The sequence below is a fragment of the Pygocentrus nattereri genome, chromosome 16 (assembly GCF_015220715.1).
Source record: "Pygocentrus nattereri isolate fPygNat1 chromosome 16, fPygNat1.pri, whole genome shotgun sequence".
Taxonomy (NCBI): Eukaryota; Metazoa; Chordata; class Actinopteri; order Characiformes; family Serrasalmidae; genus Pygocentrus; species Pygocentrus nattereri.
The window spans coordinates 3,187,295-3,211,476 of record NC_051226.1 but is presented as its reverse complement, the minus strand read 5'-3'; the positions used below and the strand labels follow the sequence as shown (position 1 = coordinate 3,211,476).

Sequence of the window (24,182 nt, the reverse complement as noted above, 5' to 3'; positions counted from 1 at the left end):
TGAGCTCGGTCTCCAGTCATTTATAGTCTTCACGGTCTTCTCTGAGCGTTGCTTACTGTAGGTGAACAGACTCTGGAAGGACTATACTTACTCTCACCGTGACTCAAACAGCCCTGTATTTTACCACAGTATATCCACAGCGTCAGACATTCGTCTTCGTTTCTAATGTGAGGCGAAGGCTCAGACAGAAAAATAAAAGCTCTTGTCCATAACTTCACTTCCGACCAGCGACCACGGCCCACTTCACACCCTTCTGCTGTAGCACAGACTCGCCTGGATGGATACGGCTTCTTTTCCACCTGCTGTGCTGCTAAATCAGGACTATATAAACTACAATGATGATAGAAACTGACGTAGTGGGTCAGTCACAGCCTGCATCAGTACATACACCGGTCAAGCATAACGTTATGACCTTATCAGCTCCACTTACTGTATAGCTGGACTCTGTAGTTCTACAGTTACAGACTGTAGTCCATCTGTTTCTCTGATACTCTGTTACCCTGTTCTTCAGTGGGCAGGACCCCCATGGACCCTCACAGAGCAGGTACTGTTTGGGTGGTGGATCATTCTCAGCACTGCAGTAACACTGACGTGGTGGTGGTGTGTTGGTGTGTGTTGTGCTGGCACGAGTGGATCAGACACAGCAGTGCTGCAGTAGTTTTTAAACACTGTGTCCACTCACTGTCCACTCTATTAGACACTCCTACCTTGTTGGTCCACCTTGTAGATGTAAAGTCAGAGACGACAGCTCATCTGCTGCTGCACAGTCTGTGTTGGTCATCCTCTAGTCCTTCATCAGTGGTCACAGGACGCTGCCCACAGGACGCTGCCCACAGGACTCTGCCCACAGGACGCTGCTGGCTGGATATTTTTGTTTGGTGGACTATTCTCAGTCCAGCAGCGACACTGAGGTGTTAAAAAACTCCAGCAGCACTGCTGTGTCTGATCCACTCAGACCAGCACAACACACACTAACACACCACCACCACGTCAGTGTTACTGCAGTGCTGAGAATGACCCACCACCCAAACAGTACCTGCTCTGTGAGGGTCCATGGGGGTCCTGACCACTGAAGAACAGGGTAACAGAGTATCAGAGAAACAGATGGACTACAGTCTGTAACTGTAGAACTACAGAGTGCAGCTATACAGTAAGTGGAGCTGATAAAGTGGACAGTGAGCGTAGAAACGAGGAGGTGGTCAGAATGTTGTGCCTGATCTGTGTATGTCACAGTTGTCATCACTGGGATGTAGGCGCTAGAAAGGGTTCTTTGAGTGATGGCACAGAAGAACCACTTTTGGTTCCCTAAAAAAACAACAACCATGTTTAAAAAAGAACCCTTTAAACCTTCATGTCGTGTAAAGGCTCTATACACCCTTCCTAAAGGCATTCACGGGTTCTTTAGTAAAGGCAGTCATTATTTATAGCGCTGTGACAATGCTTTAAAAGTTCTCTGCATGGTTTGATATGTTCCTTAAAGAACTATATAAAATGGTTCAGTTAGGGTTCTGATATTGTTACAAGACACAGAAATAATTTTGGTACCCTTCAATTGGTCTGAGCAAAAACGGCTCTGCGTGGTACCACAAAAGGTTCTATGACTTATAGCAATAGCAAACCCCTTACTAAGGCTTGACTGAGCCATTTTAAATTATTCTTCTCTATGACAGAGAGAACTGTTCTATTTATCACCAGTAAGGGTTCTGCTATGGCTACCAGTCACAGAACCTATTTCTGATACCATATAGAACCAATTTAGCTAAGAGTGTGGCAATTTAATGACTCGGCCAGGAACCTTTACATTACTTGGAGGATTTTTGAACTTCACAACTATACAAACATCTCTCTTTTAAAAGGTTCTTTAGGGAACCAAAAGTGTTTATTATATGGCATCACCCACTGATCCTCTTTATTTTTAAGACAAGTGTAAATAAGCTTAAAACTAATCAGTGAATATCTATATCACTTAGCCATCCCACCGGATGGTTCTACTGCACCGTGCACAGTTAGCTAACCGCAGATCCCGTGCCGGTTTGTAAATTTTTGGTGCTAAACAATATCCAGGCGGATACGTCAGTGCCTCATATCCTGTTCGACATGATCCTCGAATTTAACTTCTTGAAGAAGGATCGTATTTTGCAGAGCCTGCACTTTTTCCTCTTGCGGTTCCTCCCCCTCTTGTAATAAACGCCATTCCAGTTGTCCTCCTGCTCCTCATCGCCCACCCAGGGTACCCAAGCTCCACCGTTTACATCGGGGTTGGCACGAGGGTCGTCTGGCGGGTAGCAGACAGGTATGGCCGTCCGGTTGTAGGACACCAGGCGTGCCAGCAGTTTCCTGACCACACCAGGCCTCTGCTCAGCCAGGTCATTCCTCTCACAGGGGTCAGCCGTGATGTTGAAGAGCCACACAGATTTCTTCCCTTCTCCAGTTCCGCGCTCCAGGTTCCACCAGCCACCGGGGAAATTGGTCAAAACCTGGGGAGGAACCCAGTCTCCGTGGCCTGGGTCACCTGTCAGAAGCTTCCAGTCTCCAACTCTGACAGCTGCTTGCACAGCCGTGTCCCACAGACCTTGACCTGCTTGCCAGGATCCGAGTCCTCGCCGGTGGAGAGGGTCAATATTGTGTAAAATCTCCATCCGGGGAGATTCTTTGTTCTCACTAAGCACAGGCCAGATATCGTACCCGTCAAGCCCGTGGTCCTGGGAGGTGTTGCCTCCAGCAAGCCGTACCAAGGTTGGGTACCAGTCAGTGATGTGGAGTAGAGCCTTGCTTACCCTCCGTTTGTACCGTAATAAGGGGCTGTGGACGAATCCCACAGCCCGGATTCCTCCTTCCCAGTAGGTGCCTTTGCGCCCTCGCAGAGGCCAATTGCTGCCCCCTGTAAATGGCTGGGCTCCGTTATCAGTGGAGAAGATTATGATGCTGTTGCGGTAGTAGCCATACTTACGAAGGGCGTAGGTGATGTTATGCACGGCTTCATCCACGATGGACACCATAGCGGCGTATTTCCTGCGAGGAACGTTGCCCATGGATCTGTAAGGGTAGATGTAGGACTTGGGTGGTTTCAAAGGTGTGTGAACCGCCTGCAGAGATACGAATATGAAGAGCGGCTGATGGTCCGGCTGGTGTGTGGCCAGGATTTTCCGCACCCTCTGGGTGTAGAGGTGAGTGGAGTATTTCCCGGCTCTCCCCCATGCCACTGATTCACCATCATGGAGGTCAAAGCCACACACAGACTTGCCATCGCAGGAGCCATAGGTATAATAATCCACGCTTCCAGTTAAGGAGCCAAAGTAGGTGTTGAAACCTCGGCGTGTCGGTAGACAGTCTTTCCGGTAGAAGCCCAGATGCCACTTGCCCACCATGTGGGTGGAGTAACCCGCCTCCTGTAGCCGTTGTGGCAAAGTCACCAGGTTCCTGGGAAGACAGCTAGGTTGCCGAGGCCTGATGATGGAGTGCTGAAGACCAGTGTGGATCTGATACCTGCACAGACAAAGACAACTTAGATGCATCCAACCATTCATACACACCTCAGGTCATTAGTGAAAGTCACTTATATCTAACAAATGTTTTACAAACTGGCAAGTTTATTTACACCACAGTTGCATACAGTTTATATACACTGTAGTCCATCTGTTTCTCTGATACTTTGTTACCCTGTTCTTCAGTGGTCAGGACCCCCATGGACCCTCACAGAGCAGGTACTATTTGGGTGGTGGATCTTTTTCTAGGTTAACACCTTTCACTTTTAATAAGAAACATTTTTTGAGTAAATCTGAAATATTATTATTGTGGAAAACAGTAAAAACAAAACTGAATAATATATACACACTTAAAAAAAGATCTTTCTTCAAGGGTTTATAGCTCTTATATAAAGAACCACACTCTTCTGGCTCTTCTATACAGAACCACACATCCTGAAAATGTTCTTCAGATTGACAGAGAATGTGCTATATATGGTTTTATATGGAACCTTTATGAAACAGGTTCTATATAGCACCAAAAATAGTTTTCTAATGTAACAGGCTTGACATAAGACATTAAAAGAACCCTTTTTCTGCTATACAGAACCATCTATAGCACATTCTGCAACAATGTGAGGAACAATTTTGCAAGGCAAAGAATCATTTACACATGCAAAGGGTTCTTGTAGTTTCTTCACTAAAGAATCCTTGAAGAACCATCTTTTTAAAGTGTAGAAAAACTCTTCAGTGTTGCTTGCTACCACTAGACCAGCAGGCCTGGCAAAATCAGCTGCCTGACCTTTTCGTTAGAAAGGTACAGACACCGGAATATAACCACGGTGCCGTTTAAGGTGTTAACGGGAAATTCGGAAAAGACGCCAACTTCAGCTTTGTTGAACATCTGACGTCATTTGTCTCATGTGTGCGTTCTATCAGACACGACTGGAATTCAGAAAATACACCGATCAGCCAGAACATCATGACCACCGCCTCGTTTCTACGCTCACTGTCCACTTTATCAGCTCCACTTACTGTATAGCTGCACTCTGTAGTTCTACAGTTACAGACTGTAGACCATCTGTTTCTCTGATACTCTGTTACCCTGTCAGGACCCCCATGGACCCTCACAGAGCAGGTACTGTTTGAATGGTGGATGGTGGATCATGCTCAGCACTGCAGTAACACTGACGTGGTGGTGGTGTGTTGGTGTGTGTTGTGCTGGCACGAGTGAATCAGACACAGCAGTGCTGCTGGAGTTTTTAAACACTGTGTCCACTCACTGTCCACTCTGTTAGACACTCCTACCTCGTCGGTCCACCTGGTCGACGACAGCTCATCTGCTGCTGCAGTTTGTGTTGGTCAGACTGTAGTCCTTCATCAGTGGTCACAGGACGCTGCTGGCTGGATATTTATGGTTGGTGGACTATTCTCAGCCCAGCAGTGACACAGGTGTTCAAAGACTCCAGCAGCGCTGCTGTGTCTGACACACTTGTTGCTGGCATGGTGGTCAACCGGCATGACCACACTGGGTGACCAACTGCCCACCACCAAAACCACCGTATGTTGATTTTGGATGCTGGTATGCTGGTCTAGACTAGGCTAGGGGTGGGCAATATGATGGCACTTTATCATTATCGTGATAAATTATGTCACAATACACTTTTCTGAGCACTGATAATGTCAGTACATCATCATTGATGATGTCACTACTTAATGAGCACTGACTGACGACATGTTTCAATACAAAATGAGTCTAATTAGGCCTCTTTAATTGGATGTAGTGCAGTACAGTTTGTAAGACATTCAGTAAAAATCACTAAAGCTTCAGGTTCATTATTATTATAGCATGTCTTATTTATGACACTACAGGTTCTATTTTGTCTGTTCAAATAAAACCACACTCTTAAAAAAGAGGGTTCTTCAGGGGTTCTTTAGTAAAGAAAATGGTTCTATATAGAACCATGAACACTCAAAGAATATTTTGCCTGATTGAAGGGTTCTTTGCATCACGCAAAGCTTCTTCAGATTGATGGAGAAGGGTCTGTAGTTGAAAATGGTTCTATATAGCACCCAACAGTGTTCTTCTACTATTACAAGGTCAAGCTTATAACAACAGAAGAACCTTTTTGGGTGCCATATAGAACACTTTTCAAAAAGGTTCTATATAGAACCATCTATAACACATTCAATCTGAAGAATCTTTCATGACGGGTCTTCAGATTGATGGACAATGTCCTGTAGATGGTACTACATAGAACCTTCTTGTGGTTCCATCCACAGCACTTTCTCCATCAATACAGTGGTACCATCTACAGCACCAAAAAGAGCTCCTCCACTGTATCAAGCTTAAAACAGAACAATAGAAGAACCCTTTTTGGTGCTATACAGAACCCTTTTCAAACTCTACATCTACAGCACATTCTCCATCAGCCTGAAGACCCCCTTCATGATGCAAAGAACCCTTCAATCATACAAAAAGTTCCTTGAGTGTTCATGGTTCTACATAGAACCATTTTCTTTACTAAAGAACCATTGGCAGGCCCGTAGCCAGGGGGGATCGAAGGGTTCGTTCACCCCCCCCCCCCCCCTCGACCCCTCCCCCCCGCCCCCTCCCCCCGTACACACATGCCCCTCAAGATAGGTAGGCTATTCAATGAATGAATTGTTAATCTCCGGTGAATATACATCAAATTTTAATTTACAATATCACATCCAGACTAATAAAAAAGAAAAGTAGACTCAGAGAAGTGAGGAGTAAGAAAAATGGTTAATGTTTCTCTTTACACATTTTGTTCAGACTGTTTTACACCAATCCAGTAGGTGGCGGTAATTCCCCCATTTCTGTTGTTAGCTAGTGGAAAGAATACGAATCAGGGGATTAAGTTACTTGAGAAAATGGGTAAAAAAGAAGACAAGGAGCGAAAACGGAAGAAATCGGCGGCAACATTGTCCCAAAACATTGGTGACTTGTTCAAAAAAGGCCCAAAATCGGTAAACTGCTGCTGCTGAGTGCAGGGCTTCTATTTCCTTACAACTCCCCTGCGTTAACAGTGCCGGTGTTCTGTCGAACTGTGCTACTCATCGAGCTGTCCTACTTCGATTTACTGCGCATGCGTACATCGCTTTCTGAGCTAATTTGTAGGAAGGCTCATCAATTCTTGCTACCTTGGTTAGAAAGTGTGTAATTAATGGTGAGTGTTTATTGCTTTTAATTAATGTAATACTTTACACTATTACTACTGTATATTAATACAGGTAGGAGGATCTGACACTATTTTTAGCCTATCGATATGTGCTACCCCTAATATCACAAAATAGTGGCGGTATTATTTTTCGACACGGTAGCACATATCGATAGATACGATCTATAAATATACGCTACGGTACGACGTCTCGACGAAGTAGGACAAATCGATAGAACACCGGACAGACAATGGTGGGTCATTTCATGTGAAATCAGACACTTTGGGGCCCGACCAACACAGATTTTAATCAAACTTTGTGTGCCTTTTTAGTGGCAACGTAGAACCCCAGAACTGCATTTGCATAAATCTGCCACTAATATAAAGGGAGAAATGGACTAAGAATGTTTTAAGTAAGAGGGTAGGGCACGACACATTCAACCTTGATTATGTCCATTTAAATTACAAACAGATGGTTTTGATGCTGTTTGAAAGCTCTTTTCTGGCTCTACAGAGTACACAAACAACATTGAACTCAACAGTTAGCCGAGTATAAATTATGAGATATTAAAATACTAAAATCTGAATATAAAAAAAACTATTTTAAAATGGTCAGTATCTTTTCCACACATAGCCTGCAATGTCATGAACAACCTCTGAAATATTAGTGCCAGATTCATGCAAATGCAGTTTTGGAGTTCTACCTTGCCACTAAAAAGGGCCTAACTGTTGAGTTCAATGTTGTTTGTGTTCTCTGTAGAGCCAGAAAAGAGCTTTCAAACAGCATCAAAACCATCTGTTTGTAATTTAAATTGACATAATCAAGGTTGAATGTGTAGTGCCCTACCCTCTTACTTAAAACATCCATCCATCCATTTTCTAAGCCGCTTCTCCGTCAGGGTGCTGGAGCCTATCCCAGCAGTCTTCGGGCGGAAGGCAGGATACACCCTGGACAGGTCGCCAGTCCATCGCAGGGCAGACAGACAGTCACTCACACCTAGGGGTAATTTAGCATGTCCAATTGGCCTGACTGCATGTCTTTGGACTGTGGGAGGAAACCGGAGAACCCGGAGGAACCCCACGCAGACACGGGGAGAACATGCAAACTCCACACAGAGAGGACCCTGGCCGCCCGGTCGGGGAATCGAACCCAGGCCCTCCTCGCTGTGAGGTGATAGCGCTACCCACCACACCACTGTGCCGCCCTACTTAAAACATTCTTAGTCCATTTCTCCCTTTATATTAGTGGCAGATTCATGCAAATGCAGTTCTGGGGTTCTACATCGCCACTAAAAAGGCACACAAAGTTTGATGAAAATCTCTGTGGGTTGAGTTCCAAAGTGTCCGATTTCCCGTAAAATGACCCTAAAGGAGAGGAAAAACAGACAGACAGTGAAGGCAAGACCCAATTAAAAAATAAAGAAAAACAAGGCGAGATACAAAAGATGGAGAGGAAAAATAGACAGACAATGCAGAAAAGCAACAGAGACAGACAGCAACAGAGATACAGAGGAGGGAGAGCAACAACAGACCTAGGTGAGCAACAGAGAGAGACAATGAAGTCCCAGCACAGTTGTAGGAAGATTTGAATAAGACGGAACACTTCAATTTATATCATTATTAATTCATGTTTAAGTTTTAATGACCATACCGATAGTGTACCTCATGAAGTAATTCTTATCTATTTATGTCAACAGTAGAGAAACAGGCAATAAAGGACAGCGACATCAGAGACAGACAATGGAGGGCAGCAACAGAGACAATGGAACAAAGCAACAGACAACTGAGGTGAGCAACAGAGACAGACAATGAAGTCACATCACAGATGTAGGAAGTTTGAGTAACAGTTACATTTATATCAGATTTATGTTAACAGTGGGGAGCAACAGACGAACAAATAAGGACAGCAACAACAGACTCACAACAAACTTATAATGAATAAAATATGTCTAAATTAAAAGGTTTGAAGTGTGCTTGTGTATTTAGGGGGCATTGGAGTAGAGAGCCAAATGAAGTCCACTTTTGGGGGAAAAAGATCCCCCCCATCACAATGCTGGCTACGGGCCTGATTGGAGAACCCTTTTTAAGAGTGTAATGAAAATCCAAATATTTTTAAAAACAAAAACTCTCATGACGTATATCGTGTATCGTGTAACGTGGAAATGTTTGAAATATTGCAATATATTGCTTTTTTGGTGTATCGCCCAGCCCTGCACTAGACCAACATAAACCAGCGTAGACCACCACAGACCACCCTTACTGGTCTTTTCAGCAGGCATAGCATATTTTGAGAAGCAGCAGATTGCAATGGAAGTTACCTGCCCGTGATGAGCTGGCTCCTGGAGGGTGTACAGAGGGGCTGGACATAGTAGTTCTCCAGCCGGACCCCCTCTGCGGCCAGCCTGTCCAGTGTGGGGGTCCTGAGGTCAGTGCTGTGGTATCCTATATCATTAAATCCCTGGTCATCAGTGAGGATGAAGATGATGTGGGGGGGCTGTTTGGGTCTTTTGGTCTGACCTTCATCCACCTGGTTCGGCTTCAGCCACGGCCACGAGCACAGAGTGAAGTCCAGCAGGCTGACCAGGCACAGCCCAGCGAGCACGGACATCCTCACTGACCACCGGTCCGGTTCGACCCGGTTTTAAAACAGGCTACGAAGCGCTTCAGCCAAAGCCAAACGTCCAGAACTTCCGTCGTAAACTTTCAGAGTAAACACAGCAGTGAGGAGCGAAACTCAGTGAAGACGACCGAGATAAAAAAAACTGACCGGAAATAAAACAGAAAAGTATCAATTTAAACGGGTTTATGGATCTTCTCTCTCTCTCTCTCTCTCTCTCTCTCTCTCTCTCTCCCTCTCTCCCTTCTCTCTCTCTCCCTTCTCTCTCCCTTCTCTCTCTCTCTCTCTCCCTTCTCTCTCTCTCTCCCTTCTCTCTCTCGCTCTCTCCCTTCTCTCTCTCTCCCTCTCTCCCTTCTCTCTCTCTCTCTCTCCCCCTTCTCTCTCTCTCTCTCTCTCTCTCTCTCCCTTCTCTCTCTCTCTCTCTCTCTCTCTCTCTCTCTCTCTATTCGCCAGTTTCTTGTTTGAATTTTCCGCTCCACCTTAAATGCATGCTGCACCGTTTAAGGTGGAACGGAAAGGTCCAAAGAGAAGCTTCCGTCCTTCTTTTCTCAGCTCACTCCTGGATCTAGATGGTTCATTTGGGTCATTCCTCTATTGCTCCTCCCATCACGACCACTGAGCACAGTCAGCCAGTCATCTATGACACACAGGCATTTGCGATGTTGGAACACGTCGCCTAAAATAATCAGTTAATCAAAGCGCTGAATAAGCGAATAACCGTGTTGAATAAGCGAATAACCGGGCGGGTAAATGTGTTCATGTATTGCTCTTGTGCCCAGGAAACTGATAAAAACGGCACAGAAGCGTCCCTGAACATTAACCCTTATTAATAATGCGAAGACTTATGAATATGTATTACTATTCAAATTAGGAGCCTCGTGGTGTCCAAACCCCGCCCCTTTCTCCTCCTATCCCGCATGCTGTCTTTTGTAAATAAGCTTATTAAACATTTATGATAAAAACAAACTGGACAGATTGAGTTCATCACCTAAAACATGTCGCTCCACACTGTCAGAGTTCACTCACTCAGACCTGAGACGTTTATCCTCTAAAACTGGCCAAGATTCATCCAGCTTGGTGCTGTGAAGCTGTTTCAGTCGGCTGGCTAGCTAACGCTAACCTCGGGCGCTAATGAGGACCGTGTTTGTTATAGTGGAGCAAAACACCAGAGGGCACATGTGAGCAAGTCCACCGTGAAAGAGGGTGAACGTAGCTAAAAGGTGAAAATGAAAAATTAACCTGCTACTGAGAGCTGATTGGTTAGTGTTACTGCTACTGAGAGCTGATTGGTTAGTGTTACTGCTACTGAGAGCTGATTGGTTAGTGTTACTGCTACTGATAGCTGATTGGTTAGTGTTACTGCTACTGAGAGCTGATTGGTTAGTGTTACTGCTACTGAGAGCTGATTGGTTAGCGTTACTGCTACTGAGAGCTGATTGGTTAGCGTTACTGCTACTGAGAGCTGATTGGTTAGCGTTACTGCTACTGAGAGCTGATTGGTTAGTGTTACTGCTACTGAGAGCTGATTGGTTAGTGTTACTGCTACTGAGAGATGATTGGTTAGTGTTACTGCTACTCAGAGCTGATTGGTTAGTGTTACTGCTACTCAGAGCTGATTGGTTAGTGTTACTGCTACTGAGAGCTGATTGGTTAGTGTTACTGCTACTGAGAGCTGATTGGTTAGTGTTACTGCTACTGAGAGCTGATCGGTTAGCGTTACTGCTACTGAGAGCTGATTGGTCGGCGTTACTGCTACTGAGCGCTGATTGGTGGGCATTACTGCTACTGAGAGCTGATTGGTTAGCGTTACTGCTACTGAGAGCTGATTGGTTAGTGTTACTGCTACTGAGAGCTGATTGGTTAGTGTTACTGCTACTGAGAGCTGATTGGTCGGCGTTACTGCTACTGAGCGCTGATTGGTGGGCATTACTGCTACTGAGAGCTGATTGGTTAGTGTTACTGCTACTGAGCGCTGATTGGTTAGTGTTACTGCTACTGAGAGCTGATTGGTTAGTGTTACTGCTACTGAGAGCTGATTGGTTAGCGTTACTGCTACTGAGAGCTGATTGGTTAGTGTTACTGCTACTGAGAGCTGATTGGTTAGTGTTACTGCTACTGAGAGCTGATTGGTTAGTGTTACTGCTACTGAGCGCTGATTGGTGGGCATTACTGCTACTGAGAGCTGATTGGTGGGCACTACTGCAATGTCATAAATGCACACAAGACTTTGCTATAAAGTCATAAATCTGTCCAAACAAGTAAGCCATGTTAGCTCACACATGTTCTTAAGTTTCCTCTTATCACTTTAAAACATTTGACCAGGACGATAAAATACAGCTGCTACACAGCACCAAACCAGTGACTGTTTTTGGATGTACTGTAGAAAAGAGGTGAAGAAGAGGGTGCAGGCAGGATGGAGTGGGTGGAGACGGGTGTCAGGGCTGATGTGTGACAGAAGGACAGCAGCAAGAGTGAAAGGGAAGGTTTACAAGACAGTAGTGCGTCCTGCTATGATGTCTGGTTTGGAGACTGTGGCTCTGTCTAAAAGACAGGAGGCTGAGCTGGAGGTGGTGGAGATGAAGATGCTGAGATTTTCATTGGGAGTGACCAGGATGGACAAGATTAGAAATGAGCAGATCAGAGGGACAGTGAAGGTGGAGCAGTTTGGAGATGAAGCCAGAGAGGCCAGGTTGAGATGGTTTGGACATGTGTTGAGGAGGAATAGTGGATATATTGGGCAAAGAATGTTGGAGATGGAGCTGCCGGGTAGAAGGAGAAGAGGTAGACCTCAGAGAAGGTTTATGGATGTAGTGAAGGTGGACATGGAGATGGTTGGTGTGAAAGTAGAGGAGGCAGTGGATAGGGCAAGATGGAGGCAGATGATCCGCTGTGGCGACCCCTAAAGGGAGCAGCCGAAAGAAGAAGAAGAAGAAGAAGAAGAGAGCCTGCATTTGATTACTAATCTAAATAACTATGATAGACCCTTTGGAGGAGTGAGCCATGTTTTTTTACAAGCAGAAGGGTTTGAAATTTTTAGAGGTGCCAATATTTTTTATGTTTTTGTATGAGATAAGCTCTTTTTTTAGTCTCAGCATTGTCAGTAATGTCAGCAACAACAGTTTGGTTACATTTCTAAGGTTAAAAATTGGGTGGATCTCTTACCAGCTGAAGTGTTTAGCTCGTCAGTGTCCTGCAGTGAATATAAACGCTTTTAACCGCGTCGCTCCTGCTCCTCACCTGCCTGAACATGTCTTGTTTTGCTGCCATAAAACCAAAGGAGTGAATAATTACAGGTGAGTGAACAACACCTGATGTCGTTTACCTCGGTGTCTGCTTTCTCTTTAAAGCACTCTACATGGACATTAGCGTTATGCAAATTATATCAGGCTAATTGGTGGCTACTATGTGTCCGTTCACTGTTAGACACTCCAGCCTGTTTTGTGAAGCTGTTTGTTTATCATCATCTTCATGAACGAATCTTCACAACAACAATCACTCTAACATCCAATATCAGTATATGAGTGAAGGACAGACAGACAGACAGACAGACAGACAGACAGACAGACAGACAGACAGACAGACATTTAAACAGACAGACAGATGGATACATAGATACACAAATAGACAGAGACAGGCAGACAGACAGACACAAACAGACAGACAGAGCGACAGATAGACACACAAACAGACAGAGACAGACAGATAGACACACAAATAGAGAGAGACAGACACAGATAGACAGATAGACAGACAGATAGATAGAGACAAATAGACAGACAGACAGACACAAATAGACGGACAGACAGACAGACAGACAGACAGACAGATAGATAGATAGAGACAAATAGACAGACAGACAGACAGACACAAATAGACGGACAGACAGACAGACAGACAGACAGACAGACAGATAGACACACAAATAGAGAGAGACAGACACAGATAGACACACAAATAGAGAGAGACAGACACAGATAGACAGATAGACAGACAGATAGATAGAGACAAATAGACAGACAGACAGACACAAATAGACGGACAGACAGACAGACAGACAGACAGACAGATAGATAGAGACAAATAGACAGACAGACAGACAGACACAAATAGACGGACAGACAGACAGACAGACAGACAGACAGACACACAAATAGAGAGAGACAGACACAGATAGACAGATAGACAGACAGATAGATAGAGACAAATAGACAGACAGACAGACACAAATAGACGGACGGACGGACGGACGGACGGACGGACGGACAGACAGACAGACAGACAGACAGACAGACAGACAGACAGACAGACAGACAGACAGACAGATAGATAGATAGATCACTGAGTTCAAATCAGTGTTTTGGTGAGATTATTGATTTTTAACAGAACAGAAGATCAAAAAGTCCATTTATATTAAAACGTCCAATATGAACTGTTAGATGTTCATCCAGGACATAACTGTAAGCACTCAGCACTTTAGGTCGATCAGCAGATGTTCTGTGGGGTTCTCTGTAGGTGTTGGAGATGAGGGGGTTAAGCCTGAGTTCTGCACAGGGGCTGCTCGTCTCAGTTGAGCGCGTTGCCCTATTTTTCTCCTGATCTGTTCCTTCTGTTTCTGCATCCAAACACAGAGCGAGCCAAATGCCTTCCAGCCTCAGAGCAGCTCTGCAGCTCCAGCCTGACTCCTGCAGAACTTCAGCTTTCAGATTTTGGGGTTTGATAGTGAGGATCTGTTCAGACAACTTTCATCTTCACCTTAACGTTTCTGACTCTGCCGTGGAGCAGAAGCTTGGCTGAACACGACGGCTTTGAACTTTCCTGAAGAAAATTTGTTTTGTTTTCGTAGTACCTTCTAAAAATGTTTCGAAATAGAAGAAAAAGAGGAGGATTTACTGATAAAAGGTCCTCCAGGTCACAGATGAAGACTCTAAACTTACAGTCCAGAGCAGAAAACTAATGATTTAACAGTCTGTCTGAACGTGAGCTGGAAGAGCAGATGTTTCCCTGAGAACCTCTTCATACAGATCTTTATGACTTTTACAGAACATCCCAGCTAAAGTCTGCTGAGGCCTGGGCCCAGTACCGTTTCTTTTTACCCCTACCCCTTGGTTTCGAGTGTCTCCCCTTGTTACTGAGCTACAGGGCAGTGGTTGAGATCTTCCCTCTGAAATGAGACCCTCAGATAAAAGAGCATCACTTCATTATCAGCTACCAGCGCCGCTCTGTAGGCGACCCTGCCCGTCTGCAGGGACAGCAGAGGAGGGGAAAGTTCAGCTCCTCACTGCTGGGCTTTAGTTACATTTAGGGATCATACGCCTTCAAAGAGGGGGGCAGTTATTTATTACCACCCCCCCTAATTCTTCAGTGATATGAAGATGAAGTCAGATATTCACCAGGTTCCTGTTTGAATTTTCCTGTTCCACCTTAAATGGTGCAGCAGTTACATTCTGGCCCTTCAGGCGTCAGAACTGCCGGACTATTTAAGGTGGAATGGCTAAGTTAGCTAGCTAGCTACCAGCCCCAACGCTTCACCGCACCCCTCCATCTCAACGAGAATCGGAACACACTACACCTAGACGTGAATGCACAAAACAGAGGGCTAAGGGCGGAGGGGTAGGGGTGAGGGGTGAAATGGGGTTGGGCCTCACTATCACAACCAGGGTCAGAATCAGGACCAGGACCATAGTCCTAATGAGAATTGGAATTAGAATCAAAACCTGGACCGGGATCACAATCTTAATGAGAATCCAAATAAGAATCAGGATCAGAGTCCTAATGAGATTTGGAATTAGAATCAGAATCAGCACCAGAACCATGCTTAAAGGGTTCTTTGTTAATTCAAAGTTTATTCATGTAGCACCTTTTACAACAGAGGTGGTCTCAAAGCAGCTTTACAGAAAGAATCCAGGTCCGAGCCCCCATGAGCGTCGCCAAAGGCGACAGTGGCAAGAAGAGCTCCCTAAACGCGAGAGATAGAACACTGAGAGGAACCAAGACTTAAAGGGGAACCCATCCTCCTCTGGTCGACACCAGATAGGAAACAATAACGTAACAGAACCACGAACAGAGAATAAGGTTTTAACGTTAGGATAAAATATTAAAACACAGAAAAACTGTGAAGCAACGGCTCCGATTAAAGAGTCTGTGCAGCAGCAGCGTCGTCAGGAGGGTCAGTTCATGCAGGTGAGGTTTGTCCAGCTTGAACAGGGAGAAGCTCCGTGGTGGTCAAACCGGTCCAGAAGGTTGGCGAGCAGTGGGCACCCAATCAAGGCAGATGAAGCAACGGCATCAGACGCACAGGATGGGCAGCTGTTCAACTTGGCAATCCTGAAACGGTTCTTCAGATTGATGGAAAATGTGCTGTAGATGCTTCCAGTATTGTTACAAGCCAAAGAACCCTTTTTGCTAAGAACGTAGACTTAATTTGAAATGAATTAATTTACTTAGAACACGTAGTTAAAAGTAACCCACTGCATAAAGTTTACAGTGCAAACTTCACCACATAAACACTAAATCGGTAGGAAACCATGTCGGGAGTTTAAAGCGCCCTCAGTCACTCCGCTGACAACTCCTCTGGCTCCCGCTCGGCTCCTGCAGAGCTCTGATCTGGTTTCGGATAAAGAGTTTTACAGCCATGATCTCTCACTCTGTCTAAGCTGAGAAGGTCCTGACGCAGCAGGCGCAATGAGCTCCAGACAAAAAGAACCCAGCCGAGCTCTTTAACTCTGAGCAGGAGTTGCTGGAACCGTGATTCTCACTGGACATCTTCAAACGCCCGGCTGCCGCTCGGCTGTGTCCAACACGAGGCCTCATTCCTGTATTATAACGGGTCCAATGACTTCCAGCTATTAACCTCGCACTGAAGGTTCAGCCAAAAACGTCAGTTCCCACTTCAGCCAAGACATGTTTAGTGTCTGAAGTTTGCTTCTTTAGTTTTAGCGCCGCTTACACCACCACCAATCAGCATGGCGCTGACGGCAGGCCTGAATCATCTCGCTCTCGCCTCAAAGCGTGTGGAGGTGGTCAGTATCTCCAATAGATTCGACTGTGTGGCTTCTTGACACCGTATGACTCACTGCTTTTTATAAACATGCACTAAAAAGTCCGGCCCCAGATTTTAATTGGCCCCCGGCTTCTATTTTAGAATGTATTTTAAGCGGCCGTCCAGCCAGTATGTTGCAGTTCTTCCTTTGACCTGATGGTGGCAGCTGACCAAAACTGCAGTTTCACTTACTTGATACTACAAACACCGATCAGGTGTAACGTTCTGACCGCCTCTTGTTTCTACGCTCACTGTCCATTTCAGCAGCTCCACTTACTGTATAGCTGCACTCTGTAGTTCTACAGTTACAGACTGTAGTCCATCTGTTTCTCTGTTACCCTGTTCTTCAGTGGTCAGGACCCCCATGGACCCTCACAGAGCAGGTACTATTTGGGTTGTTGTTCAGTCTCAGCTCTGCAGTAACACTGACGTGGTGGTGGTGTGAGTGGATCAGACACAGCAGTGTCGCCGCTGGACTGAGAATAGTCCACCAACCAAAAATATCCAGCCAGCAGCGTCCTATGAGCAGCGTCCTGTGGGCAGCGTCCTGTGGGCAGCGTCCTGTGACCACTGATGAAGGACTAGAGGATGACCAACACAAACTGTGCAGCAGCAGATGAGCTGTCGTCTCTGACTTTACATCTACAAGGTGGACCGACAAGGTAGGAGTGTCTAATAGAGTGGACAGTAAGTGGACACAGTGTTTAAAAACTCCAGCAGCACTGCTGTGTCTGATCCACTCAGACCAGCACAACACACACTAACACACCACCACGTCGGCGTTACTGCAGTGCTGAGAATGAACCACCACCCAAACAGTACCTGCTCTGTGGGGGTCCACGGGGGTCCTGACCACTGAAGAACAGGGTAACAGAGTATCAGAGAAACAGATGGACTACAGTCTGTAACTGTAGAACTACAGAGTGCAGCTATACAGTAAGTGGAGCTGATAAAGTGGACAGTGATTGGGCAGAATGTTATGGCTGGTCAGTGTAAAGTTCAAACTAAACACTAAGAATTGGTGATTTTGGCGAGATGGAAAACTTATCAAAGCAAATTCAGTCATTCAGTAAATATCCAGGTTGAACAACAACAACAACAACAACAACAAGGCTACGCAGTGTTTATCAGACATGTGAAGAACATCATCTTACAAAATTTTTAAAAGTAAAGATTTTTGTTTAGTTTGTCTCAAAAAGTATGTTTTTAAACCCATGAATAGGAACGTGATGAATCCATCAGATTTTGTATCGTTGCTCTTAAACAATTTAATTATTTATTAGAAGTGCTCATCGATCCAAACTGCTCTGAATGAAGAATGAAAGAAGCCTCAGGCATCTTTTACGCAGTGATGGGAAACACGGCAGCTCACAGAACGCTCAGTTTCTATGTGCTGATATTTTAAAAACTTGATATTTTGAATCATTCGTGAATAATATAGTCTGACCCTCTGGTATTTTGACAAAGAACAATCTGGTCCTCAGTGAAAAAGGTTTGGACACCCCTCACATATACAGTTAACCGCACATTAACAGTGGCAGCAAACTTGAAACATTTATTTTTGAAATGAATACTTTTGTCCAATTTTACAGATACAGTATTTCAGTCTTTCAAACATCCAAATGATCGTGTTTCCTTTGTTGGTTTTCAGCATATGATCATATTAAAGTTGATTTAGAGGGAAAAAAAATATACATGTAAAAACATTTTATACCAAAAATGTTAAGAGTGCCTTATTTTTCATTATTTTCCATTTGGCCAAATAATCTCTATGCTTTTATATTTCACCTTGTAATCACCAGCAGAGGGCGTGCTACCCTCATATCCCCATAACGACCAGCAGAGGGAGCCCTAGTATAAAATTAACACCCAAAAACAGTGCACAATATTATTTTTCCACCCCGTGGAAGTCGGTTCCAGCTTCTCCATGCCGCCGGAATGACGGGGACAAGCCTGAAGAGGTCCATCAAGAAACTGGCTGAGGGAGCAGAGGAGGCAAGCTACTGGCTCTGGTTACAGAGGAGGGATAGGAGTTGGGGTTCAACACCCCAATGAAGGCAGCTGCAGGAGGTGGCGGGGAGACGTCCCCACAAAAGCCACTGCCCCCCCACACCGTGAGATGTACTGGTCTGGGGGCGAAACATCCATGAATGGTCACACCAGCTGATGACCCTGCAGCTGACCCTAAGTGCACTGGAGGAGGTGCGGCAGGCAGAGATGCCAAGCAGATACATCATCATCTGTATATCGAAATTCATGGAATAACTTCCAAAAAATACTTTAAACTGAATAAACCACCTGAATGAAGGTCAGTAAGAGTTACTGTATGTGCCATACTAGGTTGAAAGTGGACCGTTCACCATCCGAAAGTGACCCAAGTATACCAAGAGCAGCTCAGAAACTGACCACTGACGAAGAGCCAGAGGATGGCCAACAAAAACCATGCATCAGATGTTCTAGAGACTCTACTGGCACACCAAGAAGGTAGGGGTTTCTGATAAAGTGGCCAGGCAGCGTCCAATTTGTTGTTTTTATCTGCAAACAAAGGTTATATGTTATTGTGCAAGCCAGAAAAAAAACAGAAATAAAAATTAATTTTCATGAGTAAAGTTAAAAATGCAAAATCCAGGTTTGTAGTTTGAGATTATCATTTATTTTAACACAAATCTGCATTTATTAATTACAATTGTACACAAACAAGAAGCAGGAAACATGTAGAAGAGGCTCATGGCTTTAAGTTGATGACTTTCTCGAGCTCTTTTGCCACCTGCTCTGCACTCATGTTGTCCAGCGCGACGCTTCGCTCTTTACCAAAAGCTGAAAAAAAGCAGGAGAATTCAACAGTGAGTCATTTTACACCCACATACACCAAGACCACTGCAGATTCATACTGGATTAAAATCACTCCACAATTATTACAGTCAGACTGTAAAACTACACACTGCAGATTCATACTGGATTAAAATCACTCCACAATTATTACAGTCAGACTGTAAAACTACACACTGCAGATTCATACTGGATTAAAATCACTCCACAATTATTACAGTCAGACTGGAAAACTACACACTGCAGATTCATACTGGATTAAAATCACTCCACAATTATTACAGTCAGACTGTAAAACTACACACTGCAGATTCATACTGGATTAAAATCACTCCACAATTATTACAGTCAGACTGTAAAACTACACACTGCAGATTCATACTGGATTAAAATCACTCCACAATTATTACAGTCAGACTGAAAAAACTACACACTTCAGATTCACACTGGATTAAAATCACTCCACAATTATTACAGTCAGACTGTAAAACTACACACTGCAGATTCATACTGGATTAAAATCACTCCACAATTATTACAGTCACACTGTAAAACTACACACACTGCAGATTCATACGGGATTAAAATCACTCCACAATTATTACAGTCAGACTGTAAAACTACACGCTGCAGATTCATACTGGATTAAAATCACTCCACAATTATTACAGTCAGACTGTAAAACTACATGCTGCAGATTCATACTGGATTAAAATCGCTCCACAATTATTACCGTCAGACTGTAAAACTACACGCTGCAGATTCATACTGGATTAAAATCACTCCACAATTATTACAGTCAGACTGTAAAACTACACGCTGCAGATTCATACTGGATTAAAATCACTCCACAATTATTACAGTCAGACCGTAAAACTACACACACTGCAGATTCATACTGGATTAAAATCACTCCACAATTATTACAGTCAGACTGTAAAACTACACACTGCAGATTCATACTGGATTAAAATCACTCCACAATTATTACAGTCAGACTGTAAAACTACACACTGCAGATTCATACTGGATTAAAATCACTCCACAATTATTACAGTCAGACTGGAAAACTACACACACTGCAGATTCATACTGGATTAAAATCACTCCACAATTATTACAGTCAGACTGAAAAAACTACACACTGCAGATTCACACTGGATTAAAATCACTCCACAATTATTACAGTCAGACTGTAAAACTACACACTGCAGATTCATACTGGATTAAAATCACTCCACAATTATTACAGTCAGACTGTAAAACTACACACACTGCAGATTCATACGGGATTAAAATCACTCCACAATTATTACAGTCAGACTGTAAAACTACACGCTGCAGATTCATACTGGATTAAAATCACTCCACAATTATTACAGTCAGACTGTAAAACTACATGCTGCAGATTCATACTGGATTAAAATCGCTCCACAATTATTACAGTCAGACTGTAAAACTACACACTGCAGATTCATACTGGATTAAAATCACTCCACAATTATTACAGTCAGACAGTAAAACTACACACACTGCAGATTCATACTGGATTAAAATCACTCCACAATTATTACCGTCAGACTGTAAAACTACACACTGCAGATTCATACTGGATTAAAATCGCTCCACAATTATTACAGTCAGACTGTAAAACTACACACTGCAGATTCATACTGGATTAAAATCACTCCACAATTATTACAGTCAGACTGTAAAACTACACGCTGCAGATTCATACTGGATTAAAATCACTCCACAATTATTACAGTCAGACTGTAAATCTACACACACTGCAGATTCATACTGGATTAAAATCACTCCACAATTATTACAGTCAGACTGTAAAACTACACACTGCAGATTCATACTGGATTAAAATCACTCCACAATTATTACAGTCAGACTGTAAAACTACACACTGCAGATTCATACTGGATTAAAATCACTCCACAATTATTACAGTCAGACTGTAAAACTACACACTGCAGATTCATACTGGATTAAAATCACTCCACAATTATTACAGTCAGACTGTAAAACTACACACTGCAGATTGATAATAATCATGATAATTCCTAGAATTACAAAAATAAGAAAGGAAAGAAAATCTAATCTGGATCATTATTATGTTTTGGTCTTACCATATCGGGCCCACAGTTTGGGCTGAACTCCAGAGCACTCTCTGATGAGGATGGGGAACTCGGGGTTCGCCTTCTTCAGCGGCACATAGTACTGTTCAACAAACTGCCTGTCCAAAACAACACGAACATCATTCCACACGCTCCAATAAAGGATTACGCGTCTCCATCAGCCAGTTTATAATCTACACTGATCTATGTCCTGGATGTATATGGTCAGGCTGAGGCCTTCAAGGCAGGCAGTACGTTGGTAGTTTTAAACTGTATGTATATGTAATGTTATTGCTTTTATTACGCATGAAAATTAGCATTTTTTAAAATATCGCTCATCTACAGAGGCCTGGAGGGGAAGGAGGGAAAACAGTTCATACGCAGATCATCTTTTATTCGGGGTCACCAGTTCTTAATTCATTCCACCAAATTAATCATCACGTTTTGTTTCATTCACAGGTCCATTCTTTTCATTCATGACCCCAATTCCTGAACATGCTCCCTCGTTTTCCTTTAACTGTGCGCATGTTCTTTTATTTACTTGTGCACACAAAATAAATGTTAGACACAGGCTACTAACAGCTCCCTGAGACGGCCTGATGGTCAGAGTCATCGCAACCGTGGCTGCAGTTTACTGAAGGCTGCGGCTGCAGTTTACTAGTTTAGGGGAGGCTGCGGCTGTAGTTTAGGGAAGGCTGCGGCTGTAGTTTAGGGGAGGCTGCGGCTGTAGTTTAGGGGCGGCTGCGGCTGTAGTTTACGGACGGCTGCGGCTGTAGTTTACGGACGGCTGCGGCTGTAGTTTATGGACGGCTGCGGCTGTAGTTTACTGAAGGCTGCGGCTGTAGTTTACGGACGGCTGCGGCTGTAGTTTACGGACGGCTGCGGCTGTAGTTTACGGACGGCTGCGGCTGTAGTTTACGGACGGCTGCGGCTGTAGTTTAGGGGAGGCTGCGGCTGTAGTTTAGGGGAGGCTGCGGCTGTAGTTTAGGGGAGGCTGCGGCTGTAGTTTAGGGGAGGCTGCGGCTGTAGTTTAGGGAAGGCTGCGGCTGTAGTTTAGGGAAGGCTGCGGCTGTAGTTTGTCTTCCTTCATTTCACCACCAAACTGCAGCTGCGCTGATGAACCTGTGGGCCGTTTGCGGTGAAGAGGAGCCGCAGTGTCTTCATAAAAAACAGAAATCAGACCGGATCTCTGACCATCAGGCCGCCTCAGGGAGCTGTTGGCCTCTGCACAGGACATAACGCCTCCTGCCGCTACGAGACTTTTTATGTTTGCACAAATAAAAAAATAAACATGCACACAATTAACAAGAGAAGGAATTAAAGGAAGAGCAGCGGCTTCACACCGGATTAAAACCACGCCACTATCATTAACGTCACTGTAAACAGTCGCTTGGAACTTCCCGTTCCACCTTAAACGGTGTGGCAGTTACATTCAGGCGCTGCACCATTTAAGGTGGAACGGAAAAATCGAAACAAGAAGCAACAAAAGTCTTAGGACGACAAACATCTCATCCCAGTTTTATCGCCAAAGCAAAGCTCCTATTCCGCTCCTATTCCCCCTCTTATTCAGCTCCTATTCCCCCTTATTCCCCCTCTTATTCAGCTCCTATTCCCCCTTATTCCCCCTCTTATTCAGCTCCTATTCCCCCTTATTCCCCCTCTTATTCTGCTCCTATTCCCCCTTATTCCGCTCCTATTCCCCCTCTTATTCCGCTCCTATTCCCCCTCTTATTCAGCTCCTATTCCCCCTCTTATTCAGCTCCTATTCCCCCTCTTATTCCGCTCCTATTCCCCCTCTTATTCAGCTCCTATTCCCCCTCTTATTCAGCTCCTATTCCCCCTCTTATTCAGCTCCTATTCCCCCTCTTATTCCGCTCCTATTCCCCCTCTTATTCCGCTCCTATTCCCCCTCTTATTCAGCTCCTATTCCCCCTCTTATTCCGCTCCTATTCCCCCTCTTATTCAGCTCCTATTCCCCCTCTTATTCCGCTCCTATTCCCCCTCTTATTCCGCTCCTATTCCCCCTCTTATTCCGCTCCTATTCCCCCTCTTATTCAGCTCCTATTCCCCCTCTTATTCCCCTCTTATTCCCGCTCTTATCAGGTGCTCTCGTGTTAAGACCGTCAGTGTTCAGCCTCGGCCGCGCGGCGCTGAGGTGACCGGACTAAAACTCGCTGCTGTGGCAGGTCAGGAGGTGAGAGCGGGTCCTGCCCCGCGCTGCGCTGCTTACCGGGCTCCCAGGCTGTCCCGGCCGGTCTGGCAGAACTGGAGGCGGATTTCCCGCAGAGTTTTAGCCAAATTACCGCCGATCGCCCTCGCCGCCATCGCGCTCACCTTCAGCGCTGCTTCTGCTGCAGCTCCGCAGACAGCACGAGCCCCGCTACTGACACCTGGCGGACACGCTGAGCGGCTGCACCTACCAAACAACAGCGTTACGCGGAGCCCTGCTGGCGGCATGCTGCATAAATAAAAATGAAATAAAACGTGGCCACGACTTAGAAAGGCGTGGCAATAAGATAATTAAGTCGAGGCCACGACTTAGAAAGTCGTGGAAACAAGATAATTATGTTGTGGCCTGATCTTGTTCCACGGCCTTGTTGCACGGCCCTACGGTTCAGAGGCCTACTGGTGACGTCCTGTATAAATAAAAATATGAATGCGTGGGAACGAGATCCTAATGCATGGCCACGACTTAGTAAAGTGTGGGAATGAGATGGTTAAGTCATTGCCATGACTTAGTAAGGCAAGGGAATGAGATGGTTAAGCCGTGGAACGAGATCGCGGCTTGCTAAGCTGTGGCCGCGCATTAGGATCACGTTCCCACGCTTTACTAAGTCGTGGCCACGCATTATTTTTATTTCTGCAGGATGTCCCCAGCGGGGCTCCGTACATTTTGACCCAGCGGGCACCGCCAGGCTA

At 44.8% G+C, this 24,182-nt stretch overlaps 2 protein-coding genes across 3 annotated transcripts; both read right to left on the bottom strand.

Moving 5' to 3' along the window:
• Positions 1-1,117: 1,117 nt before the first annotated feature.
• On the bottom strand, positions 1,118-9,498 carry arsib (arylsulfatase family, member Ib). The gene is made up of 2 exons (XM_017719576.2): positions 8,968-9,498; positions 1,118-3,486 (listed from the first exon to the last, which is right to left on the bottom strand). The coding sequence occupies exons 1-2, from the start codon at positions 9,255-9,257 to the stop codon at positions 2,082-2,084; spliced, it is 1,695 nt and encodes a 564-aa protein (XP_017575065.1). The 5' UTR covers positions 9,258-9,498; the 3' UTR covers positions 1,118-2,081.
• A 9,437-nt stretch (positions 9,499-18,935) lies between these two features.
• On the bottom strand, positions 18,936-24,170 carry ndufa2 (NADH:ubiquinone oxidoreductase subunit A2). 2 transcript variants are annotated; one of them, XM_037545960.1, is made up of 4 exons: positions 24,154-24,170; positions 23,494-23,679; positions 21,276-21,382; positions 18,936-19,122 (listed from the first exon to the last, which is right to left on the bottom strand). In XM_037545960.1, coding segments are annotated over exons 1-4 (387 nt in total). In that variant the 5' UTR covers positions 24,156-24,170; the 3' UTR covers positions 18,936-19,030. The 2 variants fall into 2 exon arrangements, with proteins under 2 accessions (XP_037401857.1, XP_017575058.1); XM_017719569.1 differs by lacking the exon at positions 24,154-24,170 and having other exon boundaries at positions 23,494-23,735.
• Between the last annotated feature and the right edge of the window lie 12 nt (positions 24,171-24,182).

Excerpts from the sequence above, each read along its gene's own strand:
- ndufa2 (XM_017719569.1), bottom strand. The coding sequence starts at position 23,720 with ATGCCGCCAGCAGGGCTCCGCGTAACGCTGTTGTTTGGTAGGTGCAGC. Across the intron at positions 21,383-23,493 it reads CGGGACAGCCTGGGAGCCCG|GCAGTTTGTTGAACAGTACT; the intron begins GTAAGCAGCGCA and ends TGTTTTGGACAG. Across the intron at positions 19,123-21,275 it reads CAAACTGTGGGCCCGATATG|CTTTTGGTAAAGAGCGAAGC; the intron begins GTAAGACCAAAA and ends GCTTTTTTTCAG.
- arsib (XM_017719576.2), bottom strand. The coding sequence starts at position 9,257 with ATGTCCGTGCTCGCTGGGCTGTGCCTGGTCAGCCTGCTGGACTTCACT. Across the intron at positions 3,487-8,967 it reads AGCCAGCTCATCACGGGCAG|GTATCAGATCCACACTGGTC; the intron begins GTAACTTCCATT and ends TTGTCTGTGCAG.